The 14,600-nt window shown below is 39.5% G+C and overlaps 1 protein-coding gene across 1 annotated transcript in view; it reads right to left on the reverse strand.

Moving 5' to 3' along the window:
• IGSF11 (immunoglobulin superfamily member 11) overlaps nucleotides 1-14,600 on the reverse strand; it is a 140,242-nt gene that overhangs the window by 1,203 nt on the left and 124,439 nt on the right. Inside the window, 2 exon segments of the mRNA XM_007449126.1 lie at nucleotides 1,309-1,459; nucleotides 2,272-2,394. Of these exon segments, the coding sequence (XP_007449188.1) occupies nucleotides 1,309-1,459; nucleotides 2,272-2,394 (274 nt within the window).

A 14,600-nucleotide genomic window follows, 5' to 3' on the forward strand; every position in this document is an offset into this window, starting at 1 on the left:
TGTATATATATATATATATATATATATATATATATATATTCTTTTTTTTTCTTCTCTAAATAAAATAGTCCATGAAGAAATCCACCAAACTAGCTGCTGTAAAGCTAGGAAACCAAACTACGGGTGTAGGAACTTCAAAAAACTATTAGAATTGGCCTGATTTTATTGCCTTTTTGGGTTTGAGAAATCACTGTGGTATGCTGATGAGAGGTTTTTCTCATTAATCTTACACTGGGATGAAATCTGTCCCTGCATAGGGTCCAAACCCTTAAGAATTATAAGAGGCTAAGAGAAGTCATTAAGTTAATTTAAGATGTTAACTAATTAAATTACCATTTTTTGAGTACCAGGCATTTTACTAGATGTTTCATGTGAGAAAAAGACAGCTCCTCTACCCAAGAAGCCTATGGTCAAATGAGGGTGACAATCAATGCAGGAACATCTGCAAGTCTTAAAGGTTGGACAAGGGCCTAAGTCAACTTATGTGAGGAGGTGATGCCTGGACTAGACTTAAACCAGACCAAGGAATGTATTGAAGAGATGGATGCAAAGGGAAGGAGTATATGGTCCAGGAACAAGGCGGAGGCTACAGGAAAGGCCCTGAGGCATGAGGGAAGACAACAGACTGGAACACAAAGTGATCAGGCAAGTTGTGAGAGATAAAAGCAGGGAAGCAGGTAAGGGTCAGATTCTGAAGGGCTGTGTATGTCATGCTAAGTAGACTGGAGTCATTAAAGCATTTTCAATAAGGATATTGATGCGATGCCATCTAAGACTGAGCCTGAATCCCCATATCTCCACAATATGGCAACAGTCACCTTTCTTTCAAGATCATTTGACATTGTTTCCTTAAGATGTTCATATTCTTGACTGAACTGTTTTCAACCAAGCCATACTGCTTTGGTCTATCTGTACAGGTGCTGTTCTTTCTTGCTTTATGTTCGCATCATTTATAAATGCCAATATTAAACACATGTTCTAAACTCACTTTTCTACTATGGCAGCCACCTAACCCCACCCACCCTGAAGCTATGGGAGGAAACGGGGGGAATTCTTCACTTGTGTCCTCCTAGTTGGGCACATGCTAGACTACCCTACCCACCTCCCACCTTTCATGATCCAGTAAATAAAGCTGAGGAGTAAGTACCATGAGGAAGAGTGATATAACATACAAGAAACTATCATTTGGCCACTTTAACTACCTTGGTTAAAGTCATAAGATTAGCAAAGAAATCTTAGTTGCCAAAATGAATAGAAATACAGACATTGGCTATGCCAATGTCAGGATAAATTATCTGACACACAAACCTTATTTCATTAGGAATTTCTTCTTCCTCCTCCTCTTTATTTTTGCTTCTCCAGTAAAAGAATGCCCCTAAAATTAGTGCAATGCAAAAAATGATAATAACTGCACCAGTGCCAATGGCTCCAGCTATTAGTCCAATGCTCCGGGGCTGGGCTGCAAAATATATTTAAGGTATATTTAAAGAAAAAAAAGGAGAGAGAGAGAGAAAGAGAAAGAGAATATGCTCACACAACTTCATAAACATAAAAGGCTACCAAAGAATCTTCTTAAAATGTACAAAATTGCCTACAGTATTGTATCCATTTAAAGTTAAACCTCACTTAATTTTCTGTATCCCCAGTGGCTAGGACTAACACACAACAGGCTCACAAACATCTATTGAATGAATGAGCAATTCGTTCAATAAACGAACAGCTGTAGGAGAGCCACAACCAGGGCAGAGCAGGAAAAAGACCGTACCTGACTACTTGCCTGAACTGCCCCAAATGAACCTGGCAAGCAGCACGATAACTTGTTACCTTGTCACAGCCAGATCATTCCCTTTTGCAACTGGAATTCAAACAACCCAAAATTCTCAACTAAAGAGAAAATTTCTGCACTGCTTATGTATGACCTGGGCACCCAACCTTTAAGCAGATATAAGGGATTAGGAAAAAATACAAGAAGGTCTTGCCATGACCGTAAGATCATAACAAATTTGTAATATGTCTATAGCACTATATAATCAGAACTGATCTGATTCTAATGATCCTGGGAAGACATTTTATCATAAAGAAGAAGTCGTACTGCTGAGGCTGAGAAGTATACTAACACATCTATTAAATATCTTCAGTAATGATTAAAATCAAAAGAATTTCTATTTAATCTTCAAACAGCCTCTAGACAAGCAGAACTTTTCATTCCCTAGTTTAACAAAGATCTTGGCATTCAGACCCAGAGTGGACATCAGAATTTTACATACTTACGAGAAATAACCTGGAGATCCAAAAGACAGGTGCTGGTCCCAATGGCATTAGAAGCCACGCACTGGTACAAACCTGATGACAGGGCGCTGATGTTCCGGATGGTGACTGTTCCCTGGACCTGGTCTGTCACAAAAGTAACAGTCAAGTGAGGATTTAGGAAAGAAAATAAGAAAACCAAAGAAATCAGCAGAAGACTATCAAAAGAGATAAACAGTGAAGAGCTATCAATACCTTTTTTTGGAGAGATGTTTTTGGTTCATGAAGGTTAAAGACTAAAATAATAACATACGTTAAAGACCCGGAGCTATAGAGGACTGTCCTAAATAAGGGCAGTCTTAGAACTTAATCTGCAGATTAGTGTGAGGTCCTAAAGGTGAGCAGCCTTCCCTGAGGAAATGTTGGCTAATGCCTATTTTAGAGAATTTATGATCAGAAACACCAAATTTTAATTCTGAGGAAATGCAATAACACACAAAGTTAAACTCATTATAGTAATGTCTGCTTCATACTTGATGGAAAACATATCCTCTCTGTGCTCAAGGGTGTAGACTGCTACTGCCTTCCAACAACTATGATAACCATTTGTGTAAGCCCAGCTCCTCCAAGGAGTGGACACCAAGACAAGCAGGAGGTTTACTGGAGGAAATGGCAGTAAGGGAAATGGAGAGGAACCTGGAGGAAGCAAGGAGAGGCTCAGACTGCAGTACAGGTCTGGCCCCCATGAAGGGGAGAGGGAAGGAAGGAGGCAGCGCCTCAGACTGCAACACAGCCTTATGGAAGTTTCCACTAGGCTGATGGGGAGTCCTTGAGCCAAGGTTACCTGTTAAAGGCGTCTTAGATCTTGCAGGAATGGGCCTGCATTATCAGCCCCACTGTGCCCAGTGACTGGCTGGGAGCTGCCCAGGCGAAGCATGGCCTGGGTGCGAAGCAGTGGTGGATGCTGCGGGAAGCCACTGGGGCTGTCAGTCAATTATGTTCCCATAATTATGTTCCCACAGCATTTCCCAGGTGACCACACTGATATTACCAAGAAATGTTGCAGTGGTTCACATTTTAGTAACTTATCAACATTAGGATAGTTGGTTTATTCCTTACAAACAAAACGCAAATGACTTACAGTGATAATAAAACCTAAGTTAATAGTTATTACTACGTGCCAAGCACTGGCTAAGCTTTTACACGTAAGATCTCAATCTTTACACTAACTCTTAGCGGTATTGTTATCATCAATCCCATTGAACAGATAAGGAAACCGAGGCTTTAGATGAGTGATAAGATTACACAGCTGAGCAACAGGAACTGAACGGAGGGCTGTCCTACCTCTAAGCTCAGGCTGCACTGCAGTCTCCCTCAGGCAGTGCACAACTCTTCCAGTGACTCACCACTCAAAAATAGCAGCAAATCAGGAAAAGCCTCCTGGTGGCACAAAGTCCACATACTCCTAGGGCAACACCTGGAGGTATCGCTACCCTGTGCTGACAACTTTTACATGAAACTAAGATTTAGTTTCTGCCGGCAACCTTCATTTCTATTTGGATCAAAGGCAGAAGCAGAGTCATTTAACAAATAAATATTTATTGAGCACCTTTCTGTGTGCTGGATAATTTTTGAGGATGGTTATATCATGATGAACAAGACACACCCAGCCCTGTACCTTAAAGGGACAAGTAGGTGAGAAATCACAATAAGTGGGGTAAGTGCCATCACTAGAGGATACAGAGTGCTTACGAAGAGCATCTAGTGAGGATGAGCAAATTCTGGAAGACCCCCAGACAGCAACCGCCCTCAGGGTTATCTCCCTGCCTTCTAACATAATATAGTGGGTAATGTTAACAAATGACTCATCAAACACACACTGAAATTAACTTCAATATACAGGCCAGGGAAGGGAGGGTTGGGTTTTTTTTGCTTTTGTTTTTGTTTTTTAATGGGAGCATTTAAATGGTCGAACCCATACTATATGGATATCTTACTGACTTATACTTATGTCTTACTTGGACATTTGAATTGTACTATACACACCCAAGTCAATATATTTGGTGGTTATTTGGTTCACACTTGTGTGTTATTTCCTTTTCCTTAAAAACAAACAACTCTGATGGCTACCAATGTATGAGGCTTTTCAGTGAATTCACTCAGATAATTGGGTCCGTCTGGAGGGAAACTGTTTTCTCCTCCTCAGTGTTCTATCTGATTTCCCGGGCTCTCCTTAACCATCCCTCCTATGTGCTCCCCAGCACCCTGTAATCCCTAGTGCTGGAACTTACCCCATTATTATTATTAATTTCTTGCCTACTTGTCTCATTAAGATAAGGGACTCTCGTTTGTCTTGTTCATCACCGTATCATCATCCTCAGAAATTACCCAGCACACAGAAAGGTGCTCAATAAATAAATAAATGGGCTATCTTCTCGAGTGTCTATTGTGTACCACATACACTGCACTAAGAGCTTTACATGTCTCATTTAATCTTACAAACCTTAAGTTTTATATTCCCTACTTTTCAAAGATGAAAGAGCTCAGAGAGGCTATGCAATTGGTCCAAGATCACACAGTACACAAGTAGCAGCACAAAAAATCAGGTCTGTCATGTCCAAAGCTCATACCCACCATACACACACTTGACTTTCTTGTAAGGTATTTAAAACCACAATATTCCGTGGGATGCATCTGTAGGATACTTCCTAACCTTGCAATCAATGTCCCAATGCTGTGAGTATTAAACTAAGCCATCTGTCTAACTCCACCTTCAATACGTTAGCAAATGTCATCACGCAAGAAAACCATAATCTCTGGGCAACTAATCCCACAATTTCACACACTGTGTTGTTGTTTTCCTAAACCCTGAAATTCTAGAAATTTGATCAGCTCACACCAAATCAGTGATTTTGTTGACACTTCCAGAGAGAGAATTTGGGAAATTTTTAACAGCTGATCTAAACAGCATTCTGGCACGCAGAAAGAGGTAAACTGTAAAGATTCTAAAATAAAATAAAATGACAAGTTCAAAAAAAAGGTGAAGTCACTGTTCTTTCCTCCTCAGTGAGGCTGACACACCACGCCGGAGTGAACTCAGAACGTAATCAGAGAATGGGACAGACACATGAGTAAGACAGGTCTAACCAGAAGCAGAAGAGGGCTGTTGAGGTAGTCAAGGCAACAACGCACCTCTGCAGCCAGCACCTGACTGCTCCCTGCCACGGGCACAGGGCCCTTTCTGAAATGAAATGGGCTGATTCCTCAATCTGTCACTTCACTTGGCCTGCTCTGGAGCAGAGTAATTTGTTGAAATGAAGTTAGAGAATAAATATTCTTTAGATCTTCTTTCTTTTAAAAAATAGGGGAAGTTCAACAGTGTGGAACTGCAGTTTGGAAAGCAACAAACTGCATCACACCCCAGTTCACAGCAATACTGTAACCCACACAAGCTGTGTATCTGGACCAGATGCCCTACAGAATTTAGAGAGAAATAAATATAAGTGCACATTTCCACTTCCATCCTTTCTCCTCAGCACCAGAACCACTTCTCTGCTGCCTAGTAGACGGTGCACTGGCTAAGAGCATGTGTTCTAGACTCAGGCAGCTTGGGGTGGAAGCTGCTCTACCACCTGCTAGCTAGGTGGTCATGAATGTGCTACCTCTTCTGCATCTATGTTTTTGATTCCTCGTGTGTGACATGGAACTGCCAACATGCTTCTACATCACAGGCTACTGTAAGGACTGAGTGAGATAATGCACAGTGCCTGGCAAGGCTTCCACGTTGGAATTCCCTCTTGGCATCAGTTGGGAAATTTATATCTTTTTCTGATTCATAAGAAAAATCAAGAAATTGGGAAAATGTTGAATGTCTCCAAATTCCAATAAATATTAATACTCAGGATTTGAGGTTGAGAGATCAGACTTCCAAAATCAAATTACTCTATATTTTATATGATTTATGCATTTTTATAATAATAATGCATGATCATAATAATAAACAGTGAGTCATTTCTTATATAAAAATTTCAGAAGTACTCTGTAGAAGAAAATAGTGAATACATGGTTTATTGTTATTTGAACCAATATATTATGACATACTATATATTTCAAAAATATGTAAAAAATTATCTCAACCAGATACAAACATTTGATGATAAAAAATAGTAAAAATGGGAACATTAACACAAAATAAATGCCAAAATAAAACCTATTTTAAAATTCAAAGATAATATCACAAATACTTAATTTTTTTTTTTTTTTTTTTTTTTTTTTTTTGCGGTCCCCGGGCCTCTCTCACTGTTGTGGCCTCTCCCGTTGCGAAGCACAGGCTCCGGACGTGCAGGCTCAGCGGCCATGGCTCATGGGCCTAGCTGCGCCGCGGCACGTGGGATCTTCCCGGACCGGGGCACAAGCCCATGTCCCCTGCAACGGCAGGCGGACTCTCAACCACTGCACCACCAGGGAAGCCCACAAATACTTAATATTTAAACTCTGTCATTCTAAAAGAAAATTTAAAAACACTATACAGCATTAAGTATCCAACAGTCTTGATCTTTGTTTCATGCCAAATTTTCCAGACATGGAAAGAAAATTTTATTTCCTTTCTGTGTTGATGCTGGTTGAATTAGGATGGAGATGGACAGGGTAGACAGAGAGGACCTGTCCCCATTAAGAGAACATCCTAAGCACCTCTGACGCACACGTGAAGACACACACTGCTTCATATTAGTTCATCTCCTTTATTTAACGGTGAAAATACTCTGCCTTTTTGCCCTGATTTTCATTTTGTCATTGAAATAGGTATTACTTTTGCCAATTCAGATTTTAAATCCATTTCTGATTTCATGTCAGTGTATTCTACAGCAACATTTCTATCTACTTCTCTTTGCATTTCTGCTATTATTTTCAAAGAACTGTAATCTACAGCAAATACTCAAACACTAGAAAACACCAGTGGACATTACTGGGCAGTATTTGAATAATGCAAGATTTATATCTCCTTGGTATTAATAACACTGCATAGAATCACACATCAAAATACTAAGCTAAGGATTTATTTTACTTTTAAATCTGTTATCTATTGGAATACTACTCATGGCATTTGTATAAAGTATAATGGCTCATCACTGGCAACAGACGGGTCAGGAACACACACTTACAACATGGCAACAGCTACAATTAAGACTAACTGATTAGCTTGTGACTACTCTTCTCCTACGTATTTCAGTCTAGGTTCCCAGAAATGCTGACCCTGAGCAGTCTTGCTTTTAACTTGACATCAGTAGATTCTTTCAGATCAAGATGTCTCTATGTTGATTGTTAAGATTTAATTATCAAAGGAGAATGGTGCTTAGTGCTCAAGAAACATCACCTGTTACCATTATCATTATTTCAGTCCCCATCTAGAGATCTCAGAGGACCACCACCTCACTGCTTCCCTCAAGCAAAACTCTAAGTATATCTTCTCTCAGTTAATAGATACTGTTCATTCAATAGCTTAAGACAGAAATCTCAGTTAACTTTGACTCTTCTCTGAGTCCCAGTATATCATCAAGCTCCATGTCTTGTTGATTTCTGGCTTCCACCTTTCTCGAATCCCACCATGCCTCTATCCATTCTCCATCCTGATCAGCAGGTCCTTAGTTCAGACCCTCTTCATTTCTTTTCTTTTTTTTTTTTTTTTGGCGGTACGTGGGCCTCTCACTGTTGTGGCCTCTCCCGTTGCGGAGCACAGGCTCCGGACACGCAGGCTCAGCGGCCATGGCTCATGGGCCCAGCCGCTCCGCGGCACGTGGGATCCTCCCGGACCGGGGCAAGAACCCATGTCCCCTGCATCGGCAGGTGGACTCTCAACCACTGCGCCACCAGGGAAGCCCCCTCTTCATTTCTTGATGGAGCTATTATCAAAGCCTCCTATCTGTGACCTGGCTGCCAATCTCTCATCCTGATTGCTGAGGCTGTTTCTAAAATGCAGATCTAGATATCTTCTCTGGCTTTATAAAAAGGCCAGTCAATATCCACAGTCTCAAGGACAACTTCCAAATTCTTTGAATGCTATACAATGACTCTCACAATCTGGACCTGAACTTGCCAACCTCCTCTCTGGTCAAACCTTCATGAATCTTTCTGTCAGGTCATGAATCTTTATTCACGATTAAAGGTCAAACCTTCATGAATCTTTAATCATAATTCTTCTCACTTTAAAATGTCAAAATTTTTAGTGTGTGTGGGATCAAGATGGTAGAGTAGGAGGACTGGGCTCATCTCCCTCATGAATACATCAAAGCTGCAACTATATATAGAACAAATCTCACTGAAATCAACCTGGACCAGCAGGATGGCTCTTCTACAACCAAGGCTGTAAAGAAAGATCCACACAGAGTCTGGTAGTAAGGGAGGAGAAGCGATCTGGTTGGGACCCCCACCTCTAGAGGGGGACACAGAAGAGGAGGGGATATCACAGGCTCGAGGATGCTCCCTGGGGAGCGAGGGGTCTGAGCCACATATTAGGCAGACCAGCCCTGGGGTCCAGCACTAGGAAGACAAGCCCCCTTGGTGGTCTGAAAACCAACGTGGCTTACTGGAGGGCTGTAAGAAACCAAGACTACACTCTTGAAGAGTACATGCACAGACCTGCTTGCTAACAGTCGCAGCACAGAAGCAGCAGACTGAAAACTGTGTGGAGCTCTGGCCAGCCTGCCAGGACCACCCTGGCACGCCCCCATCCGGCAATGGCAACCTGCTCCAGCCACTCTTGTTCCAAAGCTGCTCTTCACTAAGGTGGGGGCTGCTGTTGCCAACAAGTGTGCACACACTTTGAGAGAAGAGAACTTGGTCTGACCCCGGCCCTGCCTCTGACCAGGGCAAAGGCAGCCATGGCCAGTGCATGCTTTGGTGCACACTCTCAGAAGGGTGAAAGGCTAACTCCAGGGCAGAAACAGCCATCCCCTGAGCACGTGTCTCTGCACATACTGGGGAGGGAGCCAGCCCAGTAATGTGGAACCAACCCCTCTGGCCCCGACCTAGCCTCTAACCCAGGTGCACACACTGGGGAAAAAGTGAAAGCAGCATAGAAGTACAACCCCAAATCCTCAGGTCCTGGCCATACCCCAAACCAAGGTTGAGAATGCCATCACACCTGGAAGAAATCCAATTCCCTCAGAGGTCCTGCTCCAACCCCTATGTCCCCAATCCCACCCCCTGATAGGGTGGTGATGGACACTGAGCACAGGAGAAGCTCCAACTCACACCTGGCTCCAGCTCTAGCCCCTCCATCTCCAGCCCTACCACCCATCAAGGTGGTAGCTGCCAGCACACCCCAGGTGAAGACACAGCCCATGCTCATTTCAGATCCAGTTCTCCCACGAAAGCCCCTGGGCACATGCAGACTGCATAGGGACATTCCCACACAAGGACACACCTTCAAGACTGGGAAAGGTAACTGTTTCACCTAATTTCACAGAGTCAGAGAAAGTTAAACAAAATAAGAAGAGGAAGGAATATGTTTCAAACAAAAAACAAAAACAAAAAACCTTGACAAAACCCTAATAAAACAGAGATAAGTAATTTAACTGATAAACAGTTCAAAGCAATGGTAATGAGAATAACAAGTGAACTTGGGAAACTAATACATGAACACAGTGAGAACTTTAATAGAGAACTAGAAAACATAAAAAGGACCAGACACAGCAGAAGAATATAGTACGTGAAATGAAAAATACAGTAGAGGGAATTAACAGCAGATAAAGTGATGCAGAAGAATGCATAAATGATCTGAAAGATAGAATAATGGAAATCACCCAATCAGAACAGCAAAAAGAAAAATAGATTTAAAAAATGAGAATAGTTTAAAGGACCTCGAGGACAACATAAGTGTACTAACATTTGCATTATAGGAGTCCTAGAAGGAGAAGAGAGAGAGAGAAAGAAGTAGAAAATGTATTTGATGAAATTATGGTTGAAAACTTCCTGAACTTGAAAAAGGAAACAGATATACAGGTCCAGGAAGCACAGAGAGTCCCAAACAAGATGAACCCAAAGAGACTCACACCAAGAATTAAAATGGCAAAAGTTAAAGATAAAGAGAGAATTTTAAAAGCAGCAAGAGAAAAACCAAGAGTCACATACAAGGGAACCAATATAAAGCTATCAGCTGATTTTTCTGCAGAAACTTTGCAGGCCAGAAGGGAGTGGCATGATATATTCAAAGTGGTGAAAGGGAGAAAACCTACAACCTAGGACACTCTACCCTGCAAGATTATCATTTACAATTGAAGAAATGATACAAAGCTCCTCAAACAAGCAAAAACTGAGAGATCATCAATACTAAGCTGACCTTACAAGAAGCATTAGAGGGTCTTCTTTAAGTAAAAAAGGCTACAACGGGCTCCCCTGGTGGCGCAGTGGTTGAGAGTCCGTCTGCCGATGCAGGGGACACGGGTTCGCGCCCCGGTCCGGGAAGATCCCACATGCTGCGGAGCGGCTGGGCCCGTGAGCCATGGCCGCTGAGCCTGCACGTCCGGAGCCTGTGCTCCGCAACGGGAGAGGCCACAGCAGTGAGAGGCCCGCGTACCGCAAAAAATAAAAAAAAAAAGGCTACAACAAGAAATAAGAAATTATAGGAAGGGGAAAATCCCACTGGTAAAAGCAAATATATAGGAAAGGCTGAGAATCAACCAGTTAAGCAAGTGAGCACAAAGGTTAAAAGACAAAAATTGTAAAGTCAACTTTAACTACAATAAACAGTTAAGGGATTGACACAAAGATATAAAATATGACATCAAAAACAGAAAATGTGGGGGAGAGGAATAAAAATGTAGTACTTTTAGAATGTGCTTAAACTTAAGTGACTATCAGTTTAAAACAAGCAAATATAATTATAGGTCAACATATATGAACTCCACGGTAAGAGCAAATCAAAAACCTACAACAGGTACACAGAAACTACAGAGAAAGAAACACAAACATAACACTAAAGAAAATCACCAAACCACAAGGGAAGAGACTAAAAGAAGAACAGGGAAGAACTACAAAAACAACCAGAAAACAAGTAATAAAATGGCAATAAGTACTTACCTATCAATAAGCACTTTAAATGTCAATGGACTAAATGCTCCAGTCAAAAGACATAGGGTGACTGATCAGATAAAACAAACAAGACCCATCTATATATGCTGCCTACAAGAGACTCACAGTGCTAAAACCCACATAGACTAAAAGTGGGAGAATGGATAAAGATATTCCATGCAAATGGAAACAATAAGAAAGCTGGGATAGCAACACTCATATCAGACAAAGTAGACTTTAAAATAAAGTCTATTAAAAAGACAAAAAGGTCAGTATATAATGGTAAAGGGACCAATACAAGAAGAGGATATAAAATTCATTAACATATATGCACATAATATAAGAACACCAAAATATATAAAGCAAATGTTAATAGATATAAAGGAAGAAATTGACAATAATAGTAAGGGACATTAACACCTCACTTACATCAATGGATAGATCATCCAGACAGAAAATCAATAAAGAAACAGTGGCCTTAAATGACACAGTAGACCAGATGGACTTAATAGATATCTATAGGACATTCCATACAAAACAAAAGAATGCACATTCTTTTCAAATGCACGTGGAATGTTCTCCAGGATAGATCAATTGTTAGGCCACAAAACAAGTCTCAACAAAATTAAAAGGGATATAAATTATATCAAACATATTTTCCAACCGTAATTGTATGAAACTAGAAATTAATTATAGGAAGAAAAATAGGAAAAACACAAATACATAGAGACTAAACAACATGTTACCAAAAAACTAATGGGTCAATGAAGAAATCAAAGAGGAAATCAGAAAATACCTTGAGACAAATGAAAATAAAAACACAATTTTCCAAAATTTATGGGATGTAGCAAAAGCAGGTCTACTGGGGTAAGTTTATAGCAATACAGGCCTTCTTCAAGAAACAAGAAAAATCTCAAATAAACAACCTAACCTACCACCTAAAGAAATGAGAGAAAAAAAAAACAAAGTCAGAAAAAGGAAGGAAAAGATCAGAGTGGAAATAAATAAAAGAGACCAAAAGAAAAGAAAAGATCAGTGAAACCAAGAGCTAGTTTTTCAAAAAGATAAGCAAAATTAATAAGCTTTTTGCCAGGCTCATTGAGAAGAAAAGAAAGAGGACACAGATAAGCAAAATAAGAAATGAAAGAGAATAAATTACAACTGATATCACAAAAATACAAACAATCATAAGAGAATACTATGAACAGTTATATGCTGACAAATTAGTCGAGCTAGAAGAGATGGATAAATTCCTAGAAACATACAATCTTCCAAGATTGAATCAGGAAGAAATAGATAACCTGAACAAACTGATTACGAATATTGAAAATGAATCCATGATTAAAAAAAAAAAAACCTCCCAACAAAGAAAAGTCCAGGACTAGATAGCTTCACAGGGGAATTCTACCAAACATATACAGAAGAGTTCATACCTATCCATCTTATACTATTCCAAAAATTAAAGAGGAAGGAACACTCCTAAATTCATTCTATGATGCCACCATCACCCTGATACCAAAACTAGATAACAATAGTACCCTAAAAATTACAGGTCAATATTTCTGAAGAACAAAGATGCAAAAACCCTCAACAAAATATCAGCAAACCAAATTCAACAGTATATAAAAAGAATCATACACCTTGATCAAATGGGATTTATTCCAGGGATGCAAGGATGGTTCAGTATCCACAAATCAGTCAATGTGATATACCACATGAACAAAAGGAAGGATAAAAATCACATGATCATTTACATAGATGCAGAAAAAGCATCTGACGAAATTCAACACCCATTCATGATAAAAAACTCTCAACATAGTTGGTATAAAAGAACATATCTCAAAATAGTAAAGGTCATTTATGACAAACCCACAGCTAACAACATACTCAATGGAGAAAATCTGAAAGTTTTTCCTCTAAAATCAGGAACAAGACAAGCATGTCCATTCTCGCTATTTCTATTTAACACAACATTGGAAGTCCTAACCACAGCAATCAGACAATAAAAATTTAAAAAGGGAAGAAGTAAAACTGTCACTATTTGCAGATGACACAATGCTATATATAGAAAGCCCTAAATTCTCCACCAAAAAAGTATTAAAACTGACAAGTGAATTTAATCAGCATGATATAAGATCAATATACAGAGATCTGCTTCTTTTCTATACATCAATAATAAACTATCAGAAAGGGAATACAAGAAAGAATCCCATTTACAATCATATCAAAAAGAATAAAATACCTAGGAATAAATTTAACCAAGGAGATGAAAGGCCTATACTTAGAGAACTATAACACACTGATGAAGAAAACTGAAGATGATACAAAGATATGGAAAGATATCCTGTGTTCATGGATTGGAAGAACTAATATTGTTAAAATGTCCATACTACCCAAAGCAATCTACAGATTTAATGAAATCCCTATCAAAATACCCATGACATTTTTCACAGAACTAAAACAAATGATCCTAAGATTCATATGGAACTGCCAAAGACCCCTAATATCCAAAGCAATCTTTAGGGGGAAAAAAAACAAAGCTGGAGGTATAATCCTCCCTGAATTCAGAATATACTACAAAGCTACAGTAATCAAAACAGTATGTTACAAAAAACAGACACATAGATCAATGAAACAGAATAGAGAGTCCAGAAATAAACTCACGCACACATGGGTCAGTTAATCTACAAGAAAGGAGGCAAAAATATACAATGGGAAAGGTCAGTCTCTTCAATGAGTGGTGTTGGGAAAACTGAACAGCTACCTGTAAAAAGATGAAATTAGAACATTTTCTCACACCACATACAAAAATAAATTCAAAGTGGATTAAAGACTTAAATATAAGATTGAAAACTATAAAACCCCTAGAAAAAAACATAGGCAATACACTCTTTGACATAAGTGTTACCAATATTTTTGGACCCGTTTCTTTAGGCGAGGGAAGCAAAAGCAATAATAAACAAATGGAATCTAATTAAACTTAAAGGCTTTTACAAAGTGAAGGAAACCACATACAAAATGAAAAAAAATAACCTACTGAATGGGAGAATATATTTGAAAATGACATGTCTGGTAATGGATTAATATCCAAGATACATAAACAGTTCATACACCTCAATATCTAAAAAGCAAACAACCTGGTTAAAAATTGGGCAGAAGACCTGACTAGACATTTTTCCAAAGAAGACATACAGATGGCCAACAGACATACGAAAATATGTTCAACATTGCTAGTCATCAGGGAAATGCAAATCGAAAGCATAACGAGCTATCACTTCACACTG

The sequence above is a fragment of the Lipotes vexillifer genome, unplaced genomic scaffold (assembly GCF_000442215.2).
Source record: "Lipotes vexillifer unplaced genomic scaffold, Lipotes_vexillifer_v1.1 scaffold999, whole genome shotgun sequence".
Taxonomy (NCBI): domain Eukaryota; kingdom Metazoa; phylum Chordata; class Mammalia; order Artiodactyla; family Lipotidae; genus Lipotes; species Lipotes vexillifer.